Source organism: Alternaria ventricosa (assembly GCF_023758065.1).
Source record: "Alternaria ventricosa strain BMP 2768 chromosome Unknown scaffold_8, whole genome shotgun sequence".
Classification (NCBI taxonomy): domain Eukaryota; kingdom Fungi; phylum Ascomycota; class Dothideomycetes; order Pleosporales; family Pleosporaceae; genus Alternaria; species Alternaria ventricosa.
This window is the reverse complement of record NW_026055688.1, coordinates 196,384-220,869: the sequence shown is the minus strand read 5'-3', so window position 1 is coordinate 220,869 and position 24,486 is coordinate 196,384. Positions and strand designations below refer to the sequence as shown.

The 24,486-nt window shown below is 52.0% G+C and overlaps 8 protein-coding genes across 8 annotated transcripts; 4 read left to right on the top strand and 4 right to left on the bottom strand.

The window, feature by feature from the left end:
- Nucleotides 1-249: 249 nt before the first annotated feature.
- On the top strand, nt 250-1,694 carry J4E93_005301 (uncharacterized protein; the record flags this gene model as incomplete). The annotated part of the gene is made up of 8 exons (XM_049343222.1): nt 250-317; nt 369-438; nt 492-524; nt 583-596; nt 659-680; nt 731-746; nt 794-1,179; nt 1,227-1,694. 8 exons carry the CDS (start codon nt 250-252, stop codon nt 1,692-1,694), a joined length of 1,077 nt encoding a protein of 358 aa, XP_049199315.1.
- A 122-nt stretch (nt 1,695-1,816) lies between these two features.
- On the bottom strand, nt 1,817-2,782 carry J4E93_005300 (uncharacterized protein; the record flags this gene model as incomplete). Its single annotated transcript, XM_049343221.1, has 1 exon — nt 1,817-2,782. One exon carries the CDS (start codon nt 2,780-2,782, stop codon nt 1,817-1,819), a length of 966 nt encoding a protein of 321 aa, XP_049199314.1.
- A 789-nt stretch (nt 2,783-3,571) lies between these two features.
- J4E93_005299 (uncharacterized protein) lies at nt 3,572-5,341 on the top strand (the record flags this gene model as incomplete). Its single annotated transcript, XM_049343220.1, has 1 exon — nt 3,572-5,341. One exon carries the CDS (start codon nt 3,572-3,574, stop codon nt 5,339-5,341), a length of 1,770 nt encoding a protein of 589 aa, XP_049199313.1.
- A 2,370-nt stretch (nt 5,342-7,711) lies between these two features.
- On the bottom strand, nt 7,712-9,001 carry J4E93_005298 (uncharacterized protein; the record flags this gene model as incomplete). Its single annotated transcript, XM_049343219.1, has 1 exon — nt 7,712-9,001. One exon carries the CDS (start codon nt 8,999-9,001, stop codon nt 7,712-7,714), a length of 1,290 nt encoding a protein of 429 aa, XP_049199312.1.
- Nucleotides 9,002-9,938: 937 nt separating this feature from the next.
- J4E93_005297 (uncharacterized protein) lies at nt 9,939-10,756 on the bottom strand (the record flags this gene model as incomplete). Its single annotated transcript, XM_049343218.1, has 3 exons — nt 9,939-10,232; nt 10,301-10,489; nt 10,604-10,756. The coding sequence occupies 3 exons, from the start codon at nt 10,754-10,756 to the stop codon at nt 9,939-9,941; spliced, it is 636 nt and encodes a 211-aa protein (XP_049199311.1).
- A 706-nt stretch (nt 10,757-11,462) lies between these two features.
- J4E93_005296 (uncharacterized protein) lies at nt 11,463-15,167 on the bottom strand (the record flags this gene model as incomplete). Its single annotated transcript, XM_049343217.1, has 7 exons — nt 11,463-11,575; nt 11,625-11,754; nt 11,805-12,104; nt 12,153-14,267; nt 14,314-14,422; nt 14,475-15,094; nt 15,159-15,167. 7 exons carry the CDS (start codon nt 15,165-15,167, stop codon nt 11,463-11,465), a joined length of 3,396 nt encoding a protein of 1,131 aa, XP_049199310.1.
- An 823-nt stretch (nt 15,168-15,990) lies between these two features.
- On the top strand, nt 15,991-17,446 carry J4E93_005295 (uncharacterized protein; the record flags this gene model as incomplete). Its single annotated transcript, XM_049343216.1, has 5 exons — nt 15,991-16,017; nt 16,078-16,187; nt 16,239-16,521; nt 16,570-17,269; nt 17,319-17,446. The coding sequence occupies 5 exons, from the start codon at nt 15,991-15,993 to the stop codon at nt 17,444-17,446; spliced, it is 1,248 nt and encodes a 415-aa protein (XP_049199309.1).
- Nucleotides 17,447-17,934: 488 nt separating this feature from the next.
- On the top strand, nt 17,935-20,168 carry J4E93_005294 (uncharacterized protein; the record flags this gene model as incomplete). The annotated part of the gene is made up of 4 exons (XM_049343215.1): nt 17,935-17,962; nt 18,014-18,178; nt 18,273-18,799; nt 18,948-20,168. 4 exons carry the CDS (start codon nt 17,935-17,937, stop codon nt 20,166-20,168), a joined length of 1,941 nt encoding a protein of 646 aa, XP_049199308.1.
- Between the last annotated feature and the right edge of the window lie 4,318 nt (nt 20,169-24,486).

Here is a 24,486-nt window from a genome sequence, read left to right as displayed (position 1 = left end):
TGATGACAGTTGGATGCCCGGGCATGCATAACGGGTAGTCGTTCTTAACTTTTCCCGATGCAGTAGTCCGTGGTGTGTACTTCTGAGGAAGGTTTGCCGAACCCCGCATTACCGTGTACACACACGCGTCTAGCCAGCGCTCGCGTCGAGACGCTTTCGACGAGCAGTTGGAATTGCTTATAAGCAGTGATAAGTTACGATGTTCTCTCAGAAGAGTGAACAGAATCGATCTTTTGACATGTTTCCATCATGAACGGCCATGCGGAACCGAGCAAGCGTCAACGCTTCGACGTGCCTGCCAAGATGAAAGCATTACAGTAGGCATGCTCGGCGCGAAACATACGAAACACATCGCTAAGATTTTCAAGATACTCTGGCCCCGAGAAGTTTGCAGTCGAGACTATCGATGTTCCAGCAATTGGAGACGATGATGTTCTTGTACGGCACGCTATCTTTCGCCCTACGATGCTTGGTGCACTAACCCACGAAAGGTCAAGATCTCAGCGTGCGGTGTATGCGGAACAGTAAGTAAGATAGGAGGAGAAGGTTTCTGTGGAATCCATCTCACTGACAACGTTGAAGGATTTGCATTACCAGTAAGCTTTGGATGTGAACAGCTTGTAAGACATGCACTGACTCGGCATGTTCACCTCTGCAGTAAAGGCGAGTTTCTAGCAAAGGTGAGATCATTGGGGAAAATGTGTATTGAACCCAACTAACTTTCTGGAAGTATCCTTTGATACCTGGTACGCGCGATCATCCACCCCCGTATACTCCTCACTCACCTTCCCAGGCCACGAAGCAGCAGGCACCGTCGCCGCTATCGGCAAGAACGTCAAGAATGTCGCGGCCGGTGACCGCGTAGCAGCCGATGCCTTACAGCCATGTCTGAACTGTTTCTACTGCACGCGTAGAAAGACTCAACTCTGCGAGAATGTCATCGGATATGGCGGTAATGTTCCGGGTGGATTCGCAGAGTACTGCAGATACCCAGCTCGTATGGTCTTCCCTATTGGAAACCTTCCAGATCTAGAGGCCGTCTTGCTCGAACCCGCCGCATGCGCGGCGCATGGTATTGAGAGAATGCAGATGGAGGTCGGAAGCAGAGTGCTGCTTTTCGGATGCGGCCCGACGGGCATATTGCTGGCTCAACTGATCAATATGAACGGCGCTGCTCATGTATGCAGCACATCCAAAGGTTACGCGTAACTACTAACGCGACTTAGCTGACCATCGCTTCAAAAGGCGGCCCGAAACTCGATCTCGCGCGCGAACTCAACATCGCCGATTCCTACATCACCATATCCGACGATAACCCTGGAGATGACATGGCCACGCTCTCGACCGACAATCCCTACGGCTTTGACATCGTCGTGGAAGCCACCGGCGCACCCACCGTTTTGGAAAAGTCCATCGAGTATGTACGGAAAGGTGGCAAGCTAGTTGTTTACGGTGTATACGATGAGAGTGTCAAGATTGCATGGTCGCCCTTCCGAATCTGGGAGAACGAGATCACAATATTGGCCAGCTTCTGCAGCATGAGCCACATACCGCATGTCTTGGAGTATGTAAATGCTGGAAGGTTGAAGTTGGGGGGCATTGCGAACAAGACGTATAGGATTGAGCAATGGGAGGAGTGCCTGGACGCTGTGAGGAAACAAGAAGTGGTCAAGGCTGCTATCGTGTTCGACTGATACGAATCCTGGTAGTAAGAAAATAGATGGGAAACATCAAAGCCTCACAGAATACATGTCTCCAAACGGTATGGGCAAGGTTCTGACGTATATTGGCGTGGCGCTACTAAAGCTATAACTGTTTATGAGTACATCTGCTTGTGGAAATCGGTATTCGCCAGATCCACAGCCCGCTTCGTAGCCTCAATAAGGTCCTCCTTTGGAAGTTCCAATTCATCGTTATTCAGCTTGTGATCCTTTTCAAACAAACCAGCCTCATCGATGAAGTACCTCGTGTACAAAGCTGTCGCAAAAGACATGCGATCACCCATCATCATCTTCTCCCTGGCGCTCGCCAAACGCTGCTTCAATGGCTCTGACGTAATCTTCCAGTCTTTCTCCGTGGTGCCAGTAACCTTTTGTACCGCCTCGAACATCTCCCGCTGATTGAGGGCGAAGGACGATACGAAGATCATGCGGTTGCGGTATTGCTCCAGTGTCGGACCATTGCCATCAGATGCTGATACTGGCAAAGATAGCAAGTTCGCCACAGCCAGTCCGGTCTGAGGCCATGTGGCAGTGTTCAGCCGCTGCTTCCCATCGTCAAAGTACACGACCTCTCGTTTCGGAATATCGATGCCGAAGTAAGCGCCGCTGAGAGAGTACTCATACCAGAAGCCGGAGGTCACTCCTATCCACGAGGAAACTCCGAGCGACTCGATGAGGTTGCGAGCTATCGTCTTGCCAGGCCCGATGGTTTCGTTTTGGATCTCCTCCGTGTTGTACATGCCGAACTCGTTTGGTAGAATCCATGGTACGCCGGCTTGAGCTGCTCCGCGGATGAGCTTCTCCTGCGCATTGCCACCGAACACGCTCATTGTGATGATGAGCGCATCTTGTCCAGTCAAAGCTTTGACAATGGTATCCGGGCTATCGTAGTCGATGCGTGCGACGTTGACGCCTGATGGGAAGGTGGCCTTGGATTCCGCACGCGTGACAGCGGTGACATTAAAATGGCTCTTCGCAAGGAGGGCTGAGGTAATGTATGAACCGACGTTGCCATTGGCACCGACAACGGCGATGTTCTTGAGTTTGGATAGCAATGCCATTTTGCCAACTGTGATGACGAAGGGGTTTTGTGGTTATTGGTAGAGTGAGGAACACAGAAGCGTGTCAAGTTCTTTCTAATAATGACCTCGATACTTGGGAGTTACTTCCTTCTATATACCTCTTGAGATACGTTAGGAAAGATCAATGTTGGGAGGCATACGGTCGGTATTCGGTCGTAACCTTCTAATTCCGCCCATGCATAGACAAGGAGGTGCTCCTATACTGCAACCAGTGTAGCTCGATGAGCCAATACACACAATGTCGACTGGCAACACTGATGGAGCCTTGTTTAGGCCTCCAGATCCATTCAAGGCAAGCTAAGTATGCACCGAAGTCCGATCGCTGACATGATCCGTCCGAGCTGGATAGGCGTTAAAGCGCGAGCACCGAAGTGTGTGGTGATGTCATCTACAGATTAGGTTAGCGCGGTGGTCAGCGCCCGAGCGCCCATCTCCACATCCGCGGTCAGCGACCTCCGCGCAGGGAAAGACGCGTCAAAAGAAGGGGTGACGGACGTCCTCCCGACTTCTCGTCATACGTATTTACCCCAACCAAGTCAAATGTTACGCAATGCTCGTTCCGTCCCCGTCATTTCGCTGGAGTCTTGCGCGGACGAATGCCACGCCGCATAAGTGTGGCCGCCTAAAGGAAGCAGCTCAGCTGCAGGCGTTCGCCAATCATGTGTGTCTTGCACAGCCCCTCTACCAGGGGACGAGAGTCTCAGGCCAGCCTGATTCTCTCCAGCAATCGCGACAGCATTGCCTCGACAACGACGCAGAGCCTGCGACATGACGGCTATTCAGGACTACCAGTACCGACCACTCGCAAACGATGACAACACGCGTTTCATACAGCTATACCCAGCGGCGCACTTCGAAGATCCCATACGCGTGGACATCGTCGAACGGGCTTACGATGCCTCCAAGACCCAAGACCCAGTCAGCTACGAAGCTTTATCGTATGCTTGGGGCTCAGATGAAGATTCGGCGTACATCTTCGTTGGGGCGAACTCTCGCTTGCGTGTCCGTCACAATGTTACCCAGATCCTGAGGTACCTGAGGGACGGTATGACCCCAGGATGTACTGCTCGAACCCTGTGGATTGACGCTATATGCATCAACCAAGCGGACGACGTGGAGAAAGGAAAGCAGGTTACCGTAATGGGAAAACTCTACGCATGTGCTACGAGTGTGCTGATCTGGACTGGTGAACCCGGATGCGATTTGCAAGCGTTACAGCGAAGCTTGGAAGGCAAGGATCCTTATACTCGGGAGGGTCGACTACCCCCTCGTTTCACGCAGTTCTTTGAGACCGGATGGTTTACGAGGCGCTGGGTAGTCCAAGAGATCATGCATGCCCGCGAAGCCTACATCATTTCCGGTAGTGGCACAATGCAGTGGCAGCAGTTCCGTGTCTTTGTCGAACATCTGGAACCTAGCATTCCCTACAGCGCAGTGACACCACAGTTCACGGCAATCTTGCATCACTTGAGCAATATCACTGCAGTGAGATATACCGAGTCTGACAAACTGTCTCAGTGCGATGAAGATACTACTGTTGCCCAAACGGATCGCATCGCAGCTAGAGCCGAAAATATGACGACACTCTTGACACGGTACTCTGCTACCAGATGTGCAGATGATCGCGACAGAATTTATGCACTGCGGAGTCTCAGTTCGACACCAATTCCAGTCGACTACCAAATCTCAGCCAATGAGCTCTATGTTCATTTGAGCCAGACCGAAGTCACTCAATATCCAATGGCCATAATGAGTTGCGCTGGGTCCTTCGGTGTATTCGCAGCTTCGTGGATCCCGGATTGGAGATCGCGTATGCGATACAGGCCTTTCCAGTCATCCCTCAAGAAGGCATGCCCGACTCTGCCAGTAGGAGGGTCATTGGTTACCGTTGCAAATAACCTGCTCACGATACAGGCAAGCTTTGGTGGCGTCGTTGATAGTGTTGTAGATCCGCCAGGACCCGACTTTGAGACAGAAGAGAGGACCCTGTACCGATGGGGTAATTATTTTATCCAACATCACGCTATTGGTACGCCAGAGCAGAAATCGATGGATGCAATGACCTTGTATTGTGCTCTGAAGGTGATACCCATCGAAGACGATGTTGCGGATCCGCATCCCTCTCCTTACAGAGCACAGCTGCGATCTCGTTGGGAAAACATACTCCGTCGTTGGAATTCATACGAAAAAGAGAATAGGAAAAGGAAACTCATTTTACGCCTGTTATCCGAAGCAAACAGGATAGGCCTCGCCCACACAAAGGAGGGCCGCTCGTGCTTTTTCACAAGTGCTGGGCTGTTCGGATTAGGACCAGACACAATACAGGTCGGCGACTATGTTGTGAACATGCCAGGATGCGACTCCATGATGGCACTACGTCCTCTCAAGATTGAACAGGATATCAAGCAGGTGGAAGGGAACATGGGACCACCTCAGCATCCGGCTATGACGGTCGTCGGTGACTGCTGGATACCTGAACTTATCAAATCTAATAGGCAAAATGCTGCATCTAACCTTCACAAGTTTCACATTGTGTAACAGGGCAAAGCCTAGCAGCATCTGTACGTAACCTGCTCATTGAACATCTTGCATTAGCTGATAATATAGATGCCGCATCAATACAGAATCACTCCACGAGCGCGATCCTCATACTTATGACTGCGGAACAAAATCACCTCCCGGAGCTTCACCTTCATGATCAATCCCTTGGTGCTCTTCTTCAACATACTCTTCATCTTCCTCTTCCTCGTCCTCAGTTCTATCACCCATGACCTCCGCATTCTCCGCATTCTCCGCATTCTCCGCATTCTCCGCATTTCCTTGCGGCCTCGCCCGGCGAGGTCGTCTGACAAACACTGCACCTCTTTGCGGTGTGTGTGGATTGTTTGGCGCTCGAGTAATCACTGGTGTGCGATGTGGTCCACTCTGCATCGGCACTGACCATGCGGCTCTTGCACGCGCCTCACCCATTGATTGATCCCGACACATACCCGTCGAACTTGCACCTCGCCTTTCTAAACCAGGTGAGGGTGGACGAAACTCATATCCCGTATGCCCGCGCTCCCTATATTCGAAACCACCATAGCCTTGGCCCATTCCACCGAAAGGCTGGTTGAGGTTCTGATGGTGCTGGAAATGCTGGGGCCTTGGAGCTGGTGGAGCTGTGTAGTACTCATCCTCGGAAGGTGTATTCCAAGCCGAGGCGGCAAACGGATCGGGCCATCTTGGATGTTCGTGTGCATAATAGCGCGGTGCTGGTCGGGCTGCGGGCATTCCCAGCGGGGCTTGCACCGTGATGGATGTCCTGAGGCCTGCCATGTTCCTCGCCCAGGAATGCAAAGCATCCAATTCACGAAGGAAATTGTGAAGCTCGGATTGTTCGATGAGGAAGTATGTTGACCGCATGTTGGGTGGTGTTATGGTATGATCTCCAGGGAGGTACATCATAAAGAATCTTTTCACTCAGCTTGATTGTGGTGAAACAAGAGGGCTTCTTATATATATATATATATATATTGAAATCAAATGCGCTAGTATAAAATGGTGCGCTCGTAGGCCACGTCTACTAACTGCGTCCTTCAGGAGCGAAAACGAACGCATCGCGGAGTGTTTGGCGAGCATACAGAACTTGTTTGGCATTGCAAATTAGAGCTGTTCGTTACATCGCACTATACAGTCACGATCAACACGGCCATTCGCTAAGACTCACGATGCCACTGTCCAACAGACTCATTCGACCATTGCAAGTATCATATCATGGGGAAGGGATCACGAGCGCGAAGGTCGTCGCAAGTACCCAATAACAGCTGAACCAAACCACATCCTCTCACGACACTCACCCACTCCATCCACCCCAACGCCCACCCCTACTTTCGCTCACGCTCTCTCATTCCATCTGCCTCTCCCACATCACAAGCATCCTAAAAGCCAACACAACCACAACAGGCAGCCAAAACGCTATCAACCCCCTATCCACATTCGTAAACCGCGACACACCACCTACACCGTCTAGCCGATTCGGATGCAGTAAATCCTGGGTAAACACTAGCATGCGCTCGATGACATAGTAGGAGATAGAACCAGCAAGGCTAACCGCGAACACGATCTCAAGCAAAGAGAGGGCGATCACGAGTGGTAGGAGGAAGAGGGGCAGATGGGCGGGATGGTCGGGCATGTTGTGATCTGCTGGGTGGTGGATGGACGAGGAAGAGTTCAGATAGTGTTGGTCAATCTGGGGGGGAAGACGAGGATAGAAGTCACGGCAGAGCAAGATGTGATGGATGTTTTATCGTATGTGTTCTGATCTATTTTCTCCTCCCCGTCATTCGTTTCGCTGTTGATAAAAGCGCCCTTTACATCAAGCGGCCGCGTTGATAATGTTGATGGTGATGATGAACATGCAACTCCGTTCGCGTCGCTTAGCCGCTTAGCCGCAAACGCTACTAGCTAGATGCAAGCCCGTGAAATGTGTGATGGTAATGTTGTCGAACGCACAAGTAAAAGCAAAAGAAGAAAGATGAAGGAAAACGAAGAAAAGCAAACGCCGTGCTTTGTTCTTCCGGGAACTGTTTCCGCCCAGTATGGTATCGTAATGCGAGGAATCAAACGCCTTGCTGTGTTCTTCCGTGAACCGTATCTGCCCAGTGTGGTAATGTGAAGCAGATAATCAAACGCCGTATGCAAAGAGTAGAACTGTATCCAGATGCTGGTTGAGATATCCTGTGGTCAAACACCGAATGTAAAGACTGCGAGGGGATCCTGCAGCCAGACACCGAATGCAAAGACCGCGAGGTATCCAGACGCCGATCAGGATGTCTTGTGGTTGAACGACAATAGTGTGAGAGTGAGGTGTGTCGGCCTGCCATGAGGGTGTCCAAGCATGCCTCGAACGGATGTGGTGATGTAGTCTTACAACGACTTGTCGGAGGTGTATGATTTCGCAGGTGAATAGCCGGGGTAAGGGCCAGCGTGCTGCATCTGCCAGGCCAACTCCGCAGACTGCTCGCTCACCTGAGCTTCTTCCTCAGCCTGCTTGGATGCGAGCCAGCTTGTGAGCTCAGAAGCGAGTCTCTGGTCATCTGGATCCTCTGTAGTTGGCTGCGCGACCTTGGCTACCTTGGCTACCTTGGCTACCTTGTTCGCGGGGCCTGCCTCACTGTCGTCAGAACGAGGTCGCTTCAGCTGAGGCGCCGGCTGTGTCTGCTGAATACGTTGTGTCTGCGGCTCCTGATGTTGCTGAACTTGTGGAGCTTGCTGAATACGTTTCGCCTGCGGCTCCTGATGTTGCTGAGCGTGTGGAGCTTGCAGAATACGTGGCGACTGCGGCTTTCGATATTGCTGTACTTCCGAGACTTGCTGAATACGCTGATGTTGTTGCGCGAGCTGTCGCGGCTGCAACACCTGCTGTAGCTGCCCGGCTGGCTGATGCTGCTGCATCTGTTGCATTTTTTGCTGTCGTAGCTGCTGCGCATTTTGCATTCCTTGCTTGTAGAAATCGCGAAGATGCTGCTTTTGCTGCAGTTCGGACAACTGGCTAAATCGGAGCGATCGCTCAGGAGTGAGCGAGCTGACGTATTGCTGTACGAATTTGTTGAAGTGTGCCCGTTGCGCTGCCTGTTGCTTTGCCTGTTGTTGCGCCATCTGCTGCTCGCGCGCCTTCTGAATCTCCTGCTGTTCACGTCGCGCGAGCGCGCTCCTAACGATCTCGTTCTGCTTCTCGCGAGGGAACTGTCGGAACTGTTGCTTTAACTGCGGGTCCAAGCTCTGGAAGTAGGCCGTTCCAAACAAGAGAAATTGGCGGCGCTGGCGTGCCTGAGCCTCGTCCTGAGTGGGAGGCTGCGCTTGCATAGTGGTTGGGCGCGGCTGTGACTGAGTTGACATGGCCAGAGGGCGCATGTACTCGGCCATCATCTGCGGACTCATTTGCTGGCGCATCTGAGTCTCGTCGGGGGTGGCAGGGCTCGCTTGCATAATGCTTGGGCGCGGCTGTGACATAGTCGTCATCGCCTTACGATGATATGCAGCCATCGTCTGCGGGCTCATCTTAGGAGTCGGTAACTGCGCTTGAAGAGGGAAGGCCATCGCGGGATCGTGCGGTGACTGAGTCTGATGGCGACCGAGAGCGCCCTGTGGGGTTTGCGGGCCGCTGGTGTAGCTATTGACCGAGTCGCGCCTGACGATGTCGCCGTTTGCCGCCATGGTGAGCAACTGTTGTGGGTTGAAAGAGTAAAGGTAAAAAGTTGTAAAGATGAAAGTAGCGGGTGAAAATACTCAAGTTATGGGTGATGGGGATCGAAACAGAGGTTTGTGATAGTCAAAGTTGTGGGAGTGAGAGCTGAAGTTGAAAGAAGGTGAGAAGGCAGAAGGAGCCAGACTATACGGCCTCTGTGTGCGCGTTACCATGCTTACCTAACCGAGCGGAGCGAGAAATATTGCGAGAACAGGTGACTCAATCGGACGGCCGGCCACAATAGAAGCGAAAGGACAAGTGAGAGTGAGAGGCAATAGCAATAGGCGCGCTGCTACTGGCTGTCCGATAGTCGTCGACCACGGAATTCAGGGTCCACAGCGACCAAGTCCCTCAACGCCGATATCTCATGAGTCTAACAGCGTCCGGGAGGTTGAAGAAATAATTAGTCGCAAAGAGACCTACATATAATAGTCCTGCAATACTCACGATCCCAACGACATCGATATTGGGCTAGTATGCGGGAAGGTGAGTGGGGGAGCACGGGCCTCCAAAGCGACTTAGAGGGAAGTGCGCGCGGGCCCGCCTAGGGACGTATAGCAATGCAGGCACGTTTGTCAGCACATGCCGTACTGAATCCAAAGGTCTTAACAAGTGGAAAGCTCTTGCACATCGTTCCGAAATTCTTGTAACCTTGCTAGTGCGCCAGAAACCACAAAGATGCCGCGGTGATGTACACACGCCGGCAGCCCAATAGCGCCCAAAATAAGTGAATCAAACAAAGCGCGCTCGTCTCGCCCTGTATGACAGTAACCAATGTGACATCTCCAGACTTTCAGTCCGAACCATGGTTGAGCCCCTGTCTTGAACGTGAACCAGCGTCTATACGTAGCCTGCCAACACCGTCAGCCCACAGTGCCCCAAACTCCTCTCATGCTGAGAGAGCTGTCATATAATACCTTTCCTGGCGCCCTGGAAAAAGAAGCGGACAATGAAGACCTGCAGTCCTGCCATGGTCATAATCAAGCCCGATTCCATCAGACTGAAGTTGAATATCCTCTTCTCGGTGCTCTTGACGGTGCTGAAGTTGCGGTTCTCGCGCGTGCGGAAGTATTTCTGGTTGCGGGAGATGGTGGAGAGTTGCGCGGAGAGCTTGAGGATGGATTCTTCGAGGACCGAGGTCTGCTCGGGGGACGAGCCCTGCTTGGATGGGATTTTGGCGCGGGCGGCTTCGTTCTCAACCTGTAAGAACATGGAGTTAGCATTATGGCTCGGCGGTGTCTGGAAAAATGTGGCCAGGCGGTACGTACGGCGATCTCGAAATCGACCATCTTCTCGGCGAACGTGCTCATCTCATTGTTGAAGCAGAAGCGGTATTCGCCCACGTCAAGCGCTGTGAAGACAAAATCGCCCTGTCGCTCCTTGGTGCCGTCGAGAATGACTTTGTCTGTGGGGCCGACAACCGAGTAGTCGACATCGAAAGAGCCTCCGGATTGCACCTGTTCACATGTCCGTCAGCTCGATTGTCCTAGATCCTGCTGCTACTGTAGGGCAATGTGGTTTCGAACAGCCCAAAAGCAATTGCGCGTTGATCTTCCGGGTGGAACACATACTGCAAAGTAAAAGGCCAGCTTGGTCCCCTTGTTCTCAACGGTCGCGAAGAAGCATGCTTTCTCGTGCGCTTCTAATCGGTAGGTGAGAGCGGTTGCGTACACAGCCGTGGTATATGCCAGCAATGCGCTGAAGAGGGTGAGGAGTGAGCGCATCGTGTTCGTTGGCGTGGACGACTGCGTTTGTTGATGCGTGCTTGTGCTCGTGTGCTGGAAGTTACAGCTGTCGACATCGAACGTCGGCGGTAGTTTTTGCCGACGCAACGCATGCAGGGAGGGAAGGCGCGGGGAACGAGCCACCAGCCAATGAGGATCAAGACGGCCGCGGACAGGTAGCGCGGAATGCAGATCCTCGACGCGTAGTCAAGTTAGACTTATCATGTTGCGTGTTCGTTGTATGAACCATATGCCATTACTAATGTTTTCTATCGAGTTAAAGGCAGTAGTGTAGTGTTGCAATGTTGCTTCTCGGATAAGTACGTGGTGTCTGGTACCATGGGATGAATGGAAAATTCAGTCGACAACCACAGTGCAAGTTACACCGGTGACATGGAAAGCAGAATGATGATAATCTTTGAGACTAATCTACACTGCTTACATACTGATCCAGGATAATACGCCATAATCATGTGCCCGACGCCTGCGCCAATCTCCCCCCACACGCTACTCCGCCTATGCAATACTTGCAATATTTCAAGCTCCATTGCGCCATGTATGTTGGAGTGTGCGCAACCAACGCTTTCATGCCACTCCCTATGAAATGCTGGCAAATTTTGCGGACAATCTCATACCGATCGTACTCGTGCCGAGTAATGTCGCGCACCGTGCTTTTCTTCGTATCTTACACAGTCATTGCGCTGCTTCAACGAATGAAGATTGAATCTGTCTTTCCCCAAAGTGTCTTTGTCTTGGCGGGGTGTTCAAGACCAAGTGATACGTCGTCACGCGCGCCTACCAAGTCCCAAAGTACTTCATCTGTGATGTCGTCAGTACTGCAATATCACCCTTGCCCAAAGTAGCTTACCGTCATCGATTGGCTCAGGCTTCGCGTATTGACCCTTGCCGACCAGAGAAAACTTGATCTTGTCCAATTGCTTGCCCTTGATCTTGGTGAAGTCTGAGAGTCGCTGTTTTGTTTCGCTAAAAGGCTCGCCCTAATGTATGTTAGTGCAAGTAAAGGAGGTATGCTGGTGGCTGCGCGTACCTCTTTCAGCGCGAACTGGAACGGGATACCGTGTGCCTTCGATGGCTCCCTGTCAAAGTGGAATACCGAAATCTTCTTCGATGCATCGTCTTCGGGGTAAGGCGCAGCAAAAATTGACGTGTAGTCGTAGAGGCTCAGGACCGAGTGATCTGACGGGAGGACCCTGTGGAACTTGTTTACATGTGCCTCATAGACCCGCACTTTTTGCATCACCTCGTCGCTAATGCCCGCTTTCTTTTGTAGCGCTTCAAGGAGATCCGCGACTTGGGCATTCTTGGGTAGCATCAAGAGATGCTCCTCCTGTATGACGTTAGTTGTACGCAGGAACAATGATTGAGTTCAACTCACCTCCTTACTGAGACCCTCAGGGAGCCAGACCACCTTCACTTGTTTCCTCAGCTCTAATTCCTTCAGACTCATATCCAAGACCTCGTAAAACAGGGCATCATTTCGCTGGTTTGCGCTTGCCGAATAGTTGTATGGGCCAGGGAAGAGGATGTTGTTCAGAGTTGACGTGGGGTTATACTTGACAACGTTCTTAGGCTTGCCAGCAGTGCTAACCGTCGAGAAGCGGATATAGCTAGAGTCGGTTTTGAGGAATTCGGCCACCTTGCTGGAGAATTGGTCGTACGCCATCTTTTTGCTGAGTGTCAAGGAAAATGTGGGTAGATCTGTATCCGGTAGCTTGGGCACGAACTCAATACTGACTCTGTTCAAGAGGTAGTCGTAAAATTCCTTTGCCTCGGTGTAACCTCCCGCAGTGGTGATCTGGGCGGTCTCCTTGTCGTTCAGTACGCGCTGGACAGTGATGATATCACCATCTTGTATCTCTGAGGCTGCGAGTGTAATTTTTGGCTTCATCGCTTCGATCATATTCTGTTTGATCTCCTCGGAAAGCTTGATCTGCGTACCCGCCGGCCAGCCTAGCATCTTTGTGATTGCTGGGGTTAGATCAGAAACCTTGTCCTGGAATCCGGCGTAGAATGTGCCAACACCGAATAGACTCTGCTCGTTTGCGTCGAAGTGCTTCAAGAAGATCATCAATGGCCGGTTGTTAGCCTGACCCTTGAGGTCCACTAGCTTCTCGCCAAACACTGGCGCGCCGCTTTCGTCGCGTTCTTGAGCCTTCTCGATCCACATCCTGAACTGCGACTGTTTCGTGCCATGTTTGCTTGCAGCCTCTTCGACGGTCATCTCAGGGAATTCGAGTGCGGTATCGGGACGAATTGTGCCGTTCTGCCTGTTAACCATTGACCATGGCCGCAACATATCGGCTTCGGTTCCTAGATCTTGAGCGACCGTAACCGCAAAGTCGGCCATTGTTGTGCTTCGGAGCACACGGTAGACCCTTGGGCTAGCAGCTGTCTCTGCGTCGCTTTTCCATGGAACGATGTCGAAACCTTGGTGGGCCTTGAACTGTTCATCTGACGCGACCGCAACGTCCATGTAGAGATGAGCTTCCTCGCGTTCTTTCTTCCTGCGCTCAAACAATGCCCGCTCTTCAGCCAGTCGTTCTGCCAGATGCTTTGGTGGTTCTACCGCCTTGCTGTCTATAAGAACTTGATCAAGCCTCGTCTCCCTAATGTATACCAACATGTAGGCACTCATGGAGCGTTTTGCGGACCAGGCCCTGGTATAGGGATTGCGTTGCCCAGTGTTCCCGTTGGCCTGGGCGTAGTCACCACCAAAGTTCTCTTCCAGCGCCTCACGTAATGTCGCTCGCGTCACGCGGTCGTCGTCGAATTTGTAGTAGTGGCCGTCTTTGGTAGGCTTCAGGAAGGCGTAGTAGTGGCCAGCGTTGAGATCCCCGCTGTGAACCAAGACGCCGTGGAGGTGGTATATCCAGGATTCGGATCGATCGGCTCCGTCGGAGAGATATGGCGCAGCGTCCCAGACTTCGGGAAATTCGTAACGGTCGTTCACCTTCATCATGGCGTCGCGCGTAAAGTCGTATTCGAAGCGTTTGAGCTGGAGGTGTAGCACTGGCGGAAAACTTTCGAAGATGACACCCTTCTTGGCGTCTTGCAACCCAAAACCCTCTGCAAAATACTTATTTTCGCCGTCCATGGTCTCCACCTGCACGTAGTCTTTGAAGCTGTCGTCCAGATTCTTGTTCCCGCTCACATTCAATTGTATGTCCCAGAAATCCTCAACCCGGGATGATTCGTAGTCGACGTTGATACACGAGATGTAGGTCTTCATCTTACCAACGAACATGTTGGTCAAGGCACCCTCGGCTTCAGTGCCCTTCATCCTCTCGTCGAGCTTGTCCATGAGCACACGGGACAACTCTTGTACGTCCTGCTGTTCGAAAATCTGCTTCGAGTCCCAACCAAAGGAGTGTGTCAGCTCTGTGGTTCCTACGGCGTTGTTTGATGTTTGGAGAAGGTAGAAGAGTCGTTGTAGGGCGTAGGCGCTATTCGAACGATCGGCTTCCTCTGCAGTCGGGATCTGGTAAACAGCCTGGCAGAGTCAGCTGTTATTCTGTGTGTTAGAATTCGTGGCATACCTGGCGGAACGCATTGGTAAAGAAGAGTGACTGTAGGAGCGAGTTCAGGTAGCATGTCGCGCCCTGGTTCTTCAAGCCGACCATGCCGGTCTCTTTCTTGGAGTCGTAGCTGTTCAGGTCAGAAAAGAACCTCAGCAAAATTGAAGATTTGTGGCACTCACTTGATGAAGTTGTGCCATAACACACCCGTGGGGTCTTTGAGCACTCTTATGTATGCAGTTACATTGGCCGCATTGTCTTCTACCATTGGTCTTCCCCGGTCCTCCCAGGAATTGCTGAAGAGTTTTCTGAGCTCTGCAAAGCGTGTGAATCCCCAGTCGCCTTCGTCGGCAGTAAAGCGGTGGTGTGCGGTGTGTGTGGTGAATATGGTAGGGTCCTTGGGGTTCCAGAGTACAAGCATGAACTCGACACACGCATACCAATCCTCTGGCATTTGCTTTTCTTCGTAGGCCTGCTCGAGGTAGAAGGACGCAAAGTCGACGTTGTTACCGTACGGGAAAAATAGTATCCGCCAGGGATGACCGCCGCACTCGAAGATTGGGCCATGTTCACGTCGTGTGAGTTGGCGCCAGTCCCTGATCTCCCATGTGTTGTATACTTCGGCTTCGGTCTCGTATTCTGGGTTCTTGGGCATGTGTCTCTTCATAAAGGCATCGTACTCGTCGGCGCGGGGCTCGGGTTCGGCGTCGACCTCGTCCATCTGGTCGTCTGTGTCGGGCGTGATTATGGCCACGTCGGCCTTCTCGTCGTACTCGTGGTCCACGAGCATGTCGCTTTCGATCTGCGTGGGTGAGTGGGTCAGCGTGGCCGCGTCTGGCGAGGAGCTGGCGAAGGCGCAAGCTTACCTGATCCATGGCGGCGTCGTCTTTCCGGCAGGTGCGGATGAAAGCGGGGACAGATGGCAGGAAGAGCTTCAGAAACGGGTCGCGGGGGCAGTCACGACTGGGTGCGCTCGAGACTACAAGGTGAAAAGGGAAGCTGCGCGCCTGTCGCCTAGAGAAAGGAAGGTACGGGTGGGCAGCACTTGCGCGGGCGGGATGCGGGTAAGGATAGGTTCCTCGCTAAAGGTGGCGGCAGTGGAGATATGACGATCGGATTATTGTCGTCTGGAAAACTCCAACATCGAGCATGTGCAAGGGCGAGGTGGACAACGAGGGCGCACAAAGACAAAAGCTGGGGAGCAGCTCTCGAGGCTCAGAACAGCAGCTCTCTTTCGACGGATGCAGCCTTGGCGCTCGATACAGTGGAGTGCGTCAAAGCAAAGCCGCGGCCTACGACGTCATTCGTCCAACATCACATACTGGCAACCGACATGCCACGCGCATATCTCGAGCTACAAACGCTCACCCAACAGGTTTGCCATTGTGCGTGATATGACTGGTTGTGCCGTGAAATGCGCGTCCCTCTGTTTTTGCGACCAGTAATCAGAGGCTGTGAGTGAAATTCCCAAAAGTTGCGCCGGTTAGCGGAGCCCGCCGTCACATGCCCCGTATTTTGCTACAGCTCCCTCAGCGAGCTCCTTCATATGTGCGCTCTCGCACCAACAATTATGAGTATAGGGACACGTAGTTTCGCGTCGTGCGCGCGACGCTCTGGTATTATACGTAGAGCACCTCCAACATCGCCTGTCTCTAGAGTACAAATTCGACATCCACATGCCGCAGCCGTCGCGCCCGCATGGAGACCGTCTTCGGCCCTGGACGAGTGAGCACACAAGATATGCTCCTGCCAACTCACAGCTGACATGTGACTAGATGGGTGCAGCGTGAAGCCAGACCCATAAGCTTGCGCCAGTTGACTTTCTTTGGAAGAACCTTGACAGAGTCTCGTCTTATCGACTCGGCCAACTACTGCCGTCTGGAGCTCCCCACGAGGTGTGATCTTGCTATCTGACAGGTTAAAATACAAGTGCTGAACACGTGTAGACTTGCGCACCGCTTGCGTGATATCCAGACCCTGCCATACGTCGTCGTCGCGAACCCTCACCTCGCTCATGTCTACGAGTCATATCTACGCGCCTTCGAACGCTTCCGCCGCGTACCCGAGATAAAATCGCTGGAAGATAACGAGAAGTACTGCAAAGTACTGGAGGAAACGTTGACTGAACATGCAACTGTCATACCCCGCCTCGCTATTGGCGTACTGGAAGTTCGAGGCCTGATGAAGGCTGAAGAGACGGACAAGTTCATGACCACCATGTTGCGATCGGTATACTCCCCGTCCATGCACAGCGTCGGGCAATGCTAATCGATCCAGCGCATCTCGCGACGCGTCATTGCGGAACAACATCTAGCACTGACCGAGACTTTCGATTCGCCATGGCATTTCCCACAGGCCGAAGTCCATCCCCACGACCAAGAGGCAGTCGGCGAAATATTTTTGCGTTGCAATGCGAAGGAGATAGTCGAGAATTGCGGCAAGACGATGCAGGAGCTCATCAGGACCGCTCAGGGCCCACATGTCGAAATTCCTGAGATCAAGGTCTACGGTCACCTTGACGCGACGTTCCCGTACATTCTGAGTCATCTAGAGTATATCATCGGCGAGCTGTTACGCAACTCTATCCAAGCTGTCATCGAGGAGCGCAAGTCGAAAGACGCCAGGCTGCCGCCTATTGAGGTATTGATCTGCGAAACCTCGCAACACGTTATTATCCGAATTTCTGATCAAGGTGGTGGCATCCCCAACGAAGTCTTGCCATACCTGTGGAGCTTCAGCAAGGGTCCTAGGCGTGAGAAACGGCTGCGAAATTTGGCGAGGGTACCAAAACTACTGGGAACGCTGCAGGAGCTGCAGGTGCCTGGAGGTGAATCTGCAGCACAGGTGCAACAACGTCTAGATAGGAGGTCCAAGCACGGCGATTCGGGACTGTATCACGGGTCGCTGTCTTCATTGACAAGTCGTGCACCAGATTTACGTCTGGGCATTGGACTTCCCATGTCGCGACTATATGCTGGTAGGTATTCCAGGACAATAGTGGGGCTGCGCAGCTAACCGTCTTGCAGAATACTGGGCTGGCAGTCTCGAAATTCACAGCCTTGAAGGGTATGGCGTTGATGCCTTCCTTCAAATCTCGAAGCTTGGTAACAAAAATGAACGACTTACTACACGAGCCTCAATGGACGCCATATAGATGGTGCACCCGGGGAGAATCTCGCGGGGGTCCCGCGCTGTCGTGAGGCAAGCGCAATCTTCACGCTGCTCAGTCACAACATAGTACCGTGGCAGTCGCGCACGAGTGCCTTCTCAACACCAACGAGGACGTTTGCCTGGACTGCAACCTTCCGTCTGACAACGACATTACCATCACATCCAGACCCCGCCCAATCATCAGGACGACGTATTCTTTACGAGCATCTCTCACGACAACATGTCTGTAGAACATCTCGTGAGTGAACTCGACCCTACTGCGGACTCTACTAAACTTCTTAGCCATCGCTACGCACCAGTGTTGGCGCTACTGGCCATGCCCATCCATCGCCCGTAGCCGACCCCGTCTCATCTGACGATGCGCAACGCCAGCACTTGGAACGCCTCATAGCTAATATAGCTTTCGATACCGATTTGTACGGTCATGGCTTTCACAAGAATTGCCCGCCACAGGACATGCACTGTCCTCGCATGAGGAGATCAGGGTTCGAGCAGGAAGGTAGGACCGATACCTTCGAGCATGTTGTGGTACTTTGCTAATGCCCAACAGCGACGGACGTCGATTACCTCGACGTGGTCATGTGCTGGAAAGGCATATCAACTGCCCAAGCTGTCGAGCTCACGATATGGGAGCGCGTCTTTGAGCGATGTCTGGTCCCACAATTCGAGAGTCACATGAGGCGAAACATTGTTGCTGAACTTGGCGCATTACGAGGTACGATACCCATTCTGCACTTGAAATTTCCAGACTGTTACAGACATCGCGTTGCCATAGGAATTCATACAATGAACAATCGAACACTCTGGAGCCTACGTCAACGCTGGATCACCTACTGTGCATGCTTCTATGCTGACCAACGTTGCAGATCATATTGCCGAGGACGAGCTCTGGCCTTGCTTGAAACAGATCATGCCCGCCGAGCACAAGCGTCTTGTTCGAATTGATCTTCCTAAACTCATCCACGACATGATCGACGCTTTCTACGATGATTTTCAGGCCATCCCTACAAATACCAGATGGTCGTTCAGGTCTGGCGACCTACCAAACTTCGTGTATAATTACATCATGACGCAGGATTACCTGCTCCGCTTCTCAGACGGGCTATACATATCGGTCGATGTCGATATTGCCTGGGAAACAATGCCTGTGCTCATGATATACGCCGCCGTCGTCTCGCAGCCACCCAATATCAAGCTCTGGCGTATGCCCTTTGGCCCGAAAGACCGGAACGCCTTTGTTCTCTACTTTGAACGCATCTTCAGCGAATCAGGATCTTCAAGCTACGAACACTTCCCCGAGGATGTTGTGTGCGAAGTGAAGAGATACAAAACGAAGGTACGATACCCATGAGTCTCCCCTCACGTTACGTTATCCACTTTGCGTTTTTCTTCTTGATTTCGGTTGCAGACCTGTCCAGTGCTTTCCTTTCTCACTGGAACGCAATTGCAGTTGTTTGCTAGACTATTACTTACAGCATGGCTAGGGTGATACACAGACAGTGTCTGAGACAATCGTTCAAGCCAAGATGGTCACGCAATTTCCAGGTCACGTACGCTACGAACGTGTATTGCGTCATGCGGTCAAGGGCGAAGTTATGGACATTTATCAAGTCGTTGCAACGCCAGACGACTACATACCACAGCAGAAGGAACCGTCGACGCCCTGGGTTCCATCGTACACTAGTACACCACTATCCAAGACTCGCCCCCGTAAAGCACGTATTTCGTCTCTACATGAATATTGGGATGAAGCATTTGCATACTTTAGACGACAGTCTGATGAGAGCCTCGATAAAGGAGCGGACATCTCAGCCACATCAATTGCGGACGCATCCATGCTGTCTGATCCTGATCCGCCAGCCGAGTCGCCCAGGAAACGAAAGGCCCCATTGCGCTCCACAAGCCTGGACGGAACATCGACCTTGAAAACGGCGGATGATGAGTCAGACACTGGTCTTAAACGTCAAAAGGTGGAGTCTTCTGGCCATCTCCACATGCTCACGACATCTACATCTACCGAGGTCATCGAGCTGCAGAAGAAGTGGGCTATCGAACTGCAGAAGAAGTGGCCTGCTATCGTACAAGCCGTTAACGCTATGCACAAACGATTCGAACCGGCTGGTCAACCTATGAAAGACAATGATTGCGATGTGTCGCGGGATAGTGACGATATTGTGCGTCGTTTAATGGAAGCAGTCGGCCCGCTAGGCCCCTCGGATCCGACAGTATCTACCACCAAGTTACCGCAGCCACAGGGTGAAGACTGGCAGAAATCCCATATTGAGAAGGGAAAGACAGTCGTTCTCCCTCCTACGCCTCCGATGGAACAACACGACTCACTGCTCCCCCGATCACCTTCGCCAATCTGTCTCACCAGCGAATCTGAAGAGAGCGGCAGTATGTCTTCAAACTCTGCCACCAATACCAGCGGTCTCGGTGCTCAGCAGCGCAATCATGGTGATAGCGCAAAGCGGCACCGTCATTCGAACGAGCTTTCCCAAGCCGAGATCCAGAAGAACTATCGCGAGTTCGAGGCGGCTGCTAAACGCAGGATGACGGATCCCACGTACGCGCCCATCAGCGATGTGGGTGACATGAACTTTGAACGCATCTTTTTGGGGGACAGCGAGGTGGAGGATTTGAGCTTGGGCGATATCAGTGGGTTGAGTGAGGGGATGAGTGGGTTGGATATGGATGATGATTAGTTTGGTGGATTGATTCATTGATCGCTGTGATGAGTTGATGCTTGGATTGGATCATTACCCATTGCATTAGGGTTGATGCTCGCACCGGTCTGTCCATAGCGCAAGCGTGGTATTAATGACTGCGTATCTTCTGAGCACCGTCACCACCCGAATGATGATCGAGAGATATCATCAAGTATTGATTGCATCCAACACTACTATGCTGGCACAGCAAAACATCGCAGACAGCTTCACGGTCGTGGCTGTCCGTGTTGCTCGAACAGACTCATACGAGTTCCAGTCCTCTCTCGTTCGAACTAGCACTGACAGCGAGTAGCAAACGCGTACGAACGAAACGTCTTCTCCGTGCTATGAGGAGGAGCTGTTCAAGCCCAGCAAACACCGAACGAACGAACACCTCTCGTACAGTATATGTGCCCGCCGCATCAGTCATTCTTCCCTACTGCTTCTTCTGCTACGATCATGGCTATCCATTACTTCGAAGACCAGTCTTGGCTTGACTTACTACTGCTAACTCTACCTATCTTCGTGCCTCTTTTCATCTCGCTGTACTTTCTCATGACTGAGCAGCCGAGACCAAGAGCGCATGCCAATCCTCTTCCGACCTACAATGATAGCACAACTTCGCGTGAACGACTGGAGCGAGCATGTCTTCAAAATCATCTTATAGCACATCGAGAAGCCCAGCATACCTCACCGCTGCCTAGCTTCGTGGTTACCAGCCCCGACTCGGCAACGTCTTCTGTACGAAGACGCCAAGTCGCCCGCCCGACCTCTCCGCCACCGATTGAACAAGGAGTGTATATGCCTGATCCACGCCGCAGCTCAAGAATCGAAAGACGCCGCGTCAACGAAGACGATCTCATCCACCGCGAATATCTTCGTCAGCTTCTGACCCGAAGATCGCAATACGAAGACTTCACGCCCGACAGGCCAGTACCAGTGCAAGAACCAGCCATCACCGAAAACGCCCCATCGCACCAAGACCCTTGGATTCCAGATGATTTCAGACTACCTCAGGCTGCGGACGAACAAGGAACTCCTCCAGATGAACATACCTTTGTGTTGGTAGATCGCAGTCGGAATTCTTCCTGGGAAGTCGTGTCTGATGCGGAAGAGCGGGAGTGGCAGCATGTTAAGGTTAATCTACGGGGTGGTGGGGGCGACGAGCTGGTAGCGCTTAGGCCGGTGAGAGCTCGTATGACTGAGGCAGAGCTTCGCGAACATATTCGTAGGAATCGGGCGGAGACGTTGGCGATGCTGGAGTATTATAGTAAGGTTGCGGTAAGGGCGCGTGAAAGGGATGACAGGGATCGCCGGTAGACGGGCCGTGATGATGATCAGGGTTAGGAGGTTGTTAGTGGGGTGGCGAGCTGTCTCATCGCATACTGAATGAGCGCAGGAAGCGACAGTAGCTGTTCGTTACCCAGCATGCCTATGTAGCTTGTTTTCGAGATTCAGCGTTGCAGCCAATGGGTGTGAGGTTCCACTTGCTCAACCGGAAGTACTACGGTGAGATTTTCTCGGGGGCTGCAGGTCTGTGGCACAGTACATAGTATGCGCTGCACCTCACGATCCTTATAGAAACTGCTTCGCGCCGTACTGTGCAAGAGCTTCTCTTGTACTGCGTTCCAGGTTTGGCAAAGCACCAACGTCAACATGCCTTCTTCGTGGCGCCCCGCCCCACTTGACGTCATAGGTACCTTGCCTCCTCCGCACCCATCTTTGCACAACGGGCGGTGTCTCATCTGTCATTCCTTCGGATACCTACACGTTTATTATGTCATATCCGAACATACCTGGGACGCGGTCGTTGAATCAGCCCAAACATGTGTCTATTGCGACGCAATCATCAGAGGCTGTCGTGGCTGGCTGGATGAAGATGGCAAACAGGACTGGACTCCAAAGAGCCTGCTCCTGCATTTCAGAGATGACAAATTGCACGATCAATTCCTGGAACCATACATGAGTGGCGAGGTGGACTACAGATACAATGATTCTGACAAGGAAACGACATCCCTGGCAATGCACGCTCAGCGAAGTGTCGAGATGAATTTCGCGTCAATGTCCTTAAATATAAGAATTTTTGCTCCCGATTGTTCGTAGCATCTATATGTTGATGGCAACCGAGGACTAACTACTCCAGCAATACCAAACGCCATTTATTGGAGCCGCTTCGGTGCCTTGCGCCGCTCGACTGGCTTCACTGGGTCGGCTGCTGCGTTCCAGAAAGCGAGCACATTGCTGCGGAATTGTATCACAAAGCACACAGCCTGTAGTAGCGATGAGCACCAGCGTCTACCAACCCGGCTGCTTGATCTAGGTTCGCATGATGCCGACTTCGTTCAACTAGTTGAAACCGCTGGCGAAAATGGAACGTACGCCGCTCTTAGTCATTGTTGGGGCACTATTGCACAATTTACAACTACGAGAGCCACAATCCTTGATAGAAAAGAGATGATTCGTCTCGGACAGTTGACAAACACGTTTCGAGAAGCCGTCCAGGTAACTCGGGCGTTGAACATTCGGTATCTTTGGGTAAGAGCCTCGTTCATGATCAATGTTCTGCCCACTCATTAGCTACATTTGCTGATATTACAGATTGATTCACTTTGTATAGTGCAAGACGATTATGACGATTGGGCACAAGAAGCTTCTCGCATGTCAACCGTGTACCAGAACGCGCTGATTACTATCTCAGCGACATCTTCGCAGTCGGGCGAAGAAGGCCTGTTTAGAAGATGGCTCGATTATGAGATCTGCATCCGTTCGGGGAACGAGGAACCGACCACATTCATCTTCAGTGCCGAGCGAGTACATTTCGCCGGACAAATACGTCCGGGGCATCGCGCGAGGCAATATCCCCTTCTGAATCGGGCTTGGGCTTTTCAAGAGCGCCTACTATCTCCCCGTGTTCTACATTTTGGACGCAGCGAGCTGACCTTCGAATGCATGGAAGAGCTTCGATGCGAGTGTTCTGACGACCGAACTACGAACTGGACAACTGCTATCAAGGAACCGAAGTTATATCTGCTTTCGAGGACATTACTTCGCCAATCCGCCGGGGAGATATGGCACAGTATGCTAAGGCAACACAGTTGGATGCAATTGACCTATCCAAGTGACAAGCTGGTGACTTTAGCGGGACTTGCGAAGCAACTCGCAGAGCCTGGCGACCAATATCTAGCAGGGCTCTGGAAAAGTCGGATCCTTGAAGACCTCCAATGGCAAGTTTCAACACACTTTGACGTGTATCCAAGACCGAAATGAAGAGCGCCTTCATGGTCCTGGGCTTCTATAGAGGCTCCGCTCGGTCCCGTCGGCGCCTTCCATAGAAACGAAACATCGATGCGGCATGCGGTATCAGCCCGATTAATCGACTACAAGATAGTCCCAAAGACTACAGACGAGTATGGCGAGCTTCAGTCAGGTACAATCCGCTTACTCGCCCATTGTGCGTCGGTTACATGGGTAGCGGAGTCCGAAGAATGCAAGTGCGGTAAGATGCACTACTACGTCGCCCATCCTAATGGCCAAGAGAGGTGGGTTAACATCGATGCCATGGACGAAATCACGTCAATGCACAGTACAGAGGCTGTACCTGTAGAGACAGTATGCGTCTTGATATCTGAACACGAAAATCAGCGTACCTCACTTGTCCTTCGGCGACTAGAGTCGGGTAAAGATGGATTCCAGCGTGTAGGGCTCACGCGCGACGTCGGCATTAAGGATCCTATGGAGGATGTATGGAATCTATTCCCACGAGAAAAGCGCATGGTGACAATAATATAGATGTGTCCATCTTCATGTGGATCTCAAACTATTTCTGGTCACATTCTCGTCGAAAGTTTTGTGGCTGCTATGCTGCTCGAGTCAGGAAGAAGATGAGATCTTGTCAATACCTATCAATCTGCCAAACGTCGGCATTGTAGGAAATATGTGGAAAAAACATGGGGCTCATGATCCTTTCTGATGAAAGTGATGAAAGAAATAGTGACAGAGGGGACTTGACATGTTGTAAGAAGTCTGTACGCGTGTTTGCGCCGTATCTGCTTCCGGTCGCGGTGATAGTGAGACGGGCTGCGAACATAAACATCCCCGATCTTCGTCTCGTAGGTGTGAAAGATGCTCGCGTATCAGCACACGTGGTGAAACCCAAACCATTGACACTGTACTCACATGATACATCAGCTGGCGAAGCTCTTCACCCTGCTGGTTAGCGTCAAGTACCTTCTCTTCACCTGTTCTTCCTACGCACTCTTTCTCATTACTACGCACAGCAGAGCAACATCGCCCAACCGCGCTTACAACAACCCTA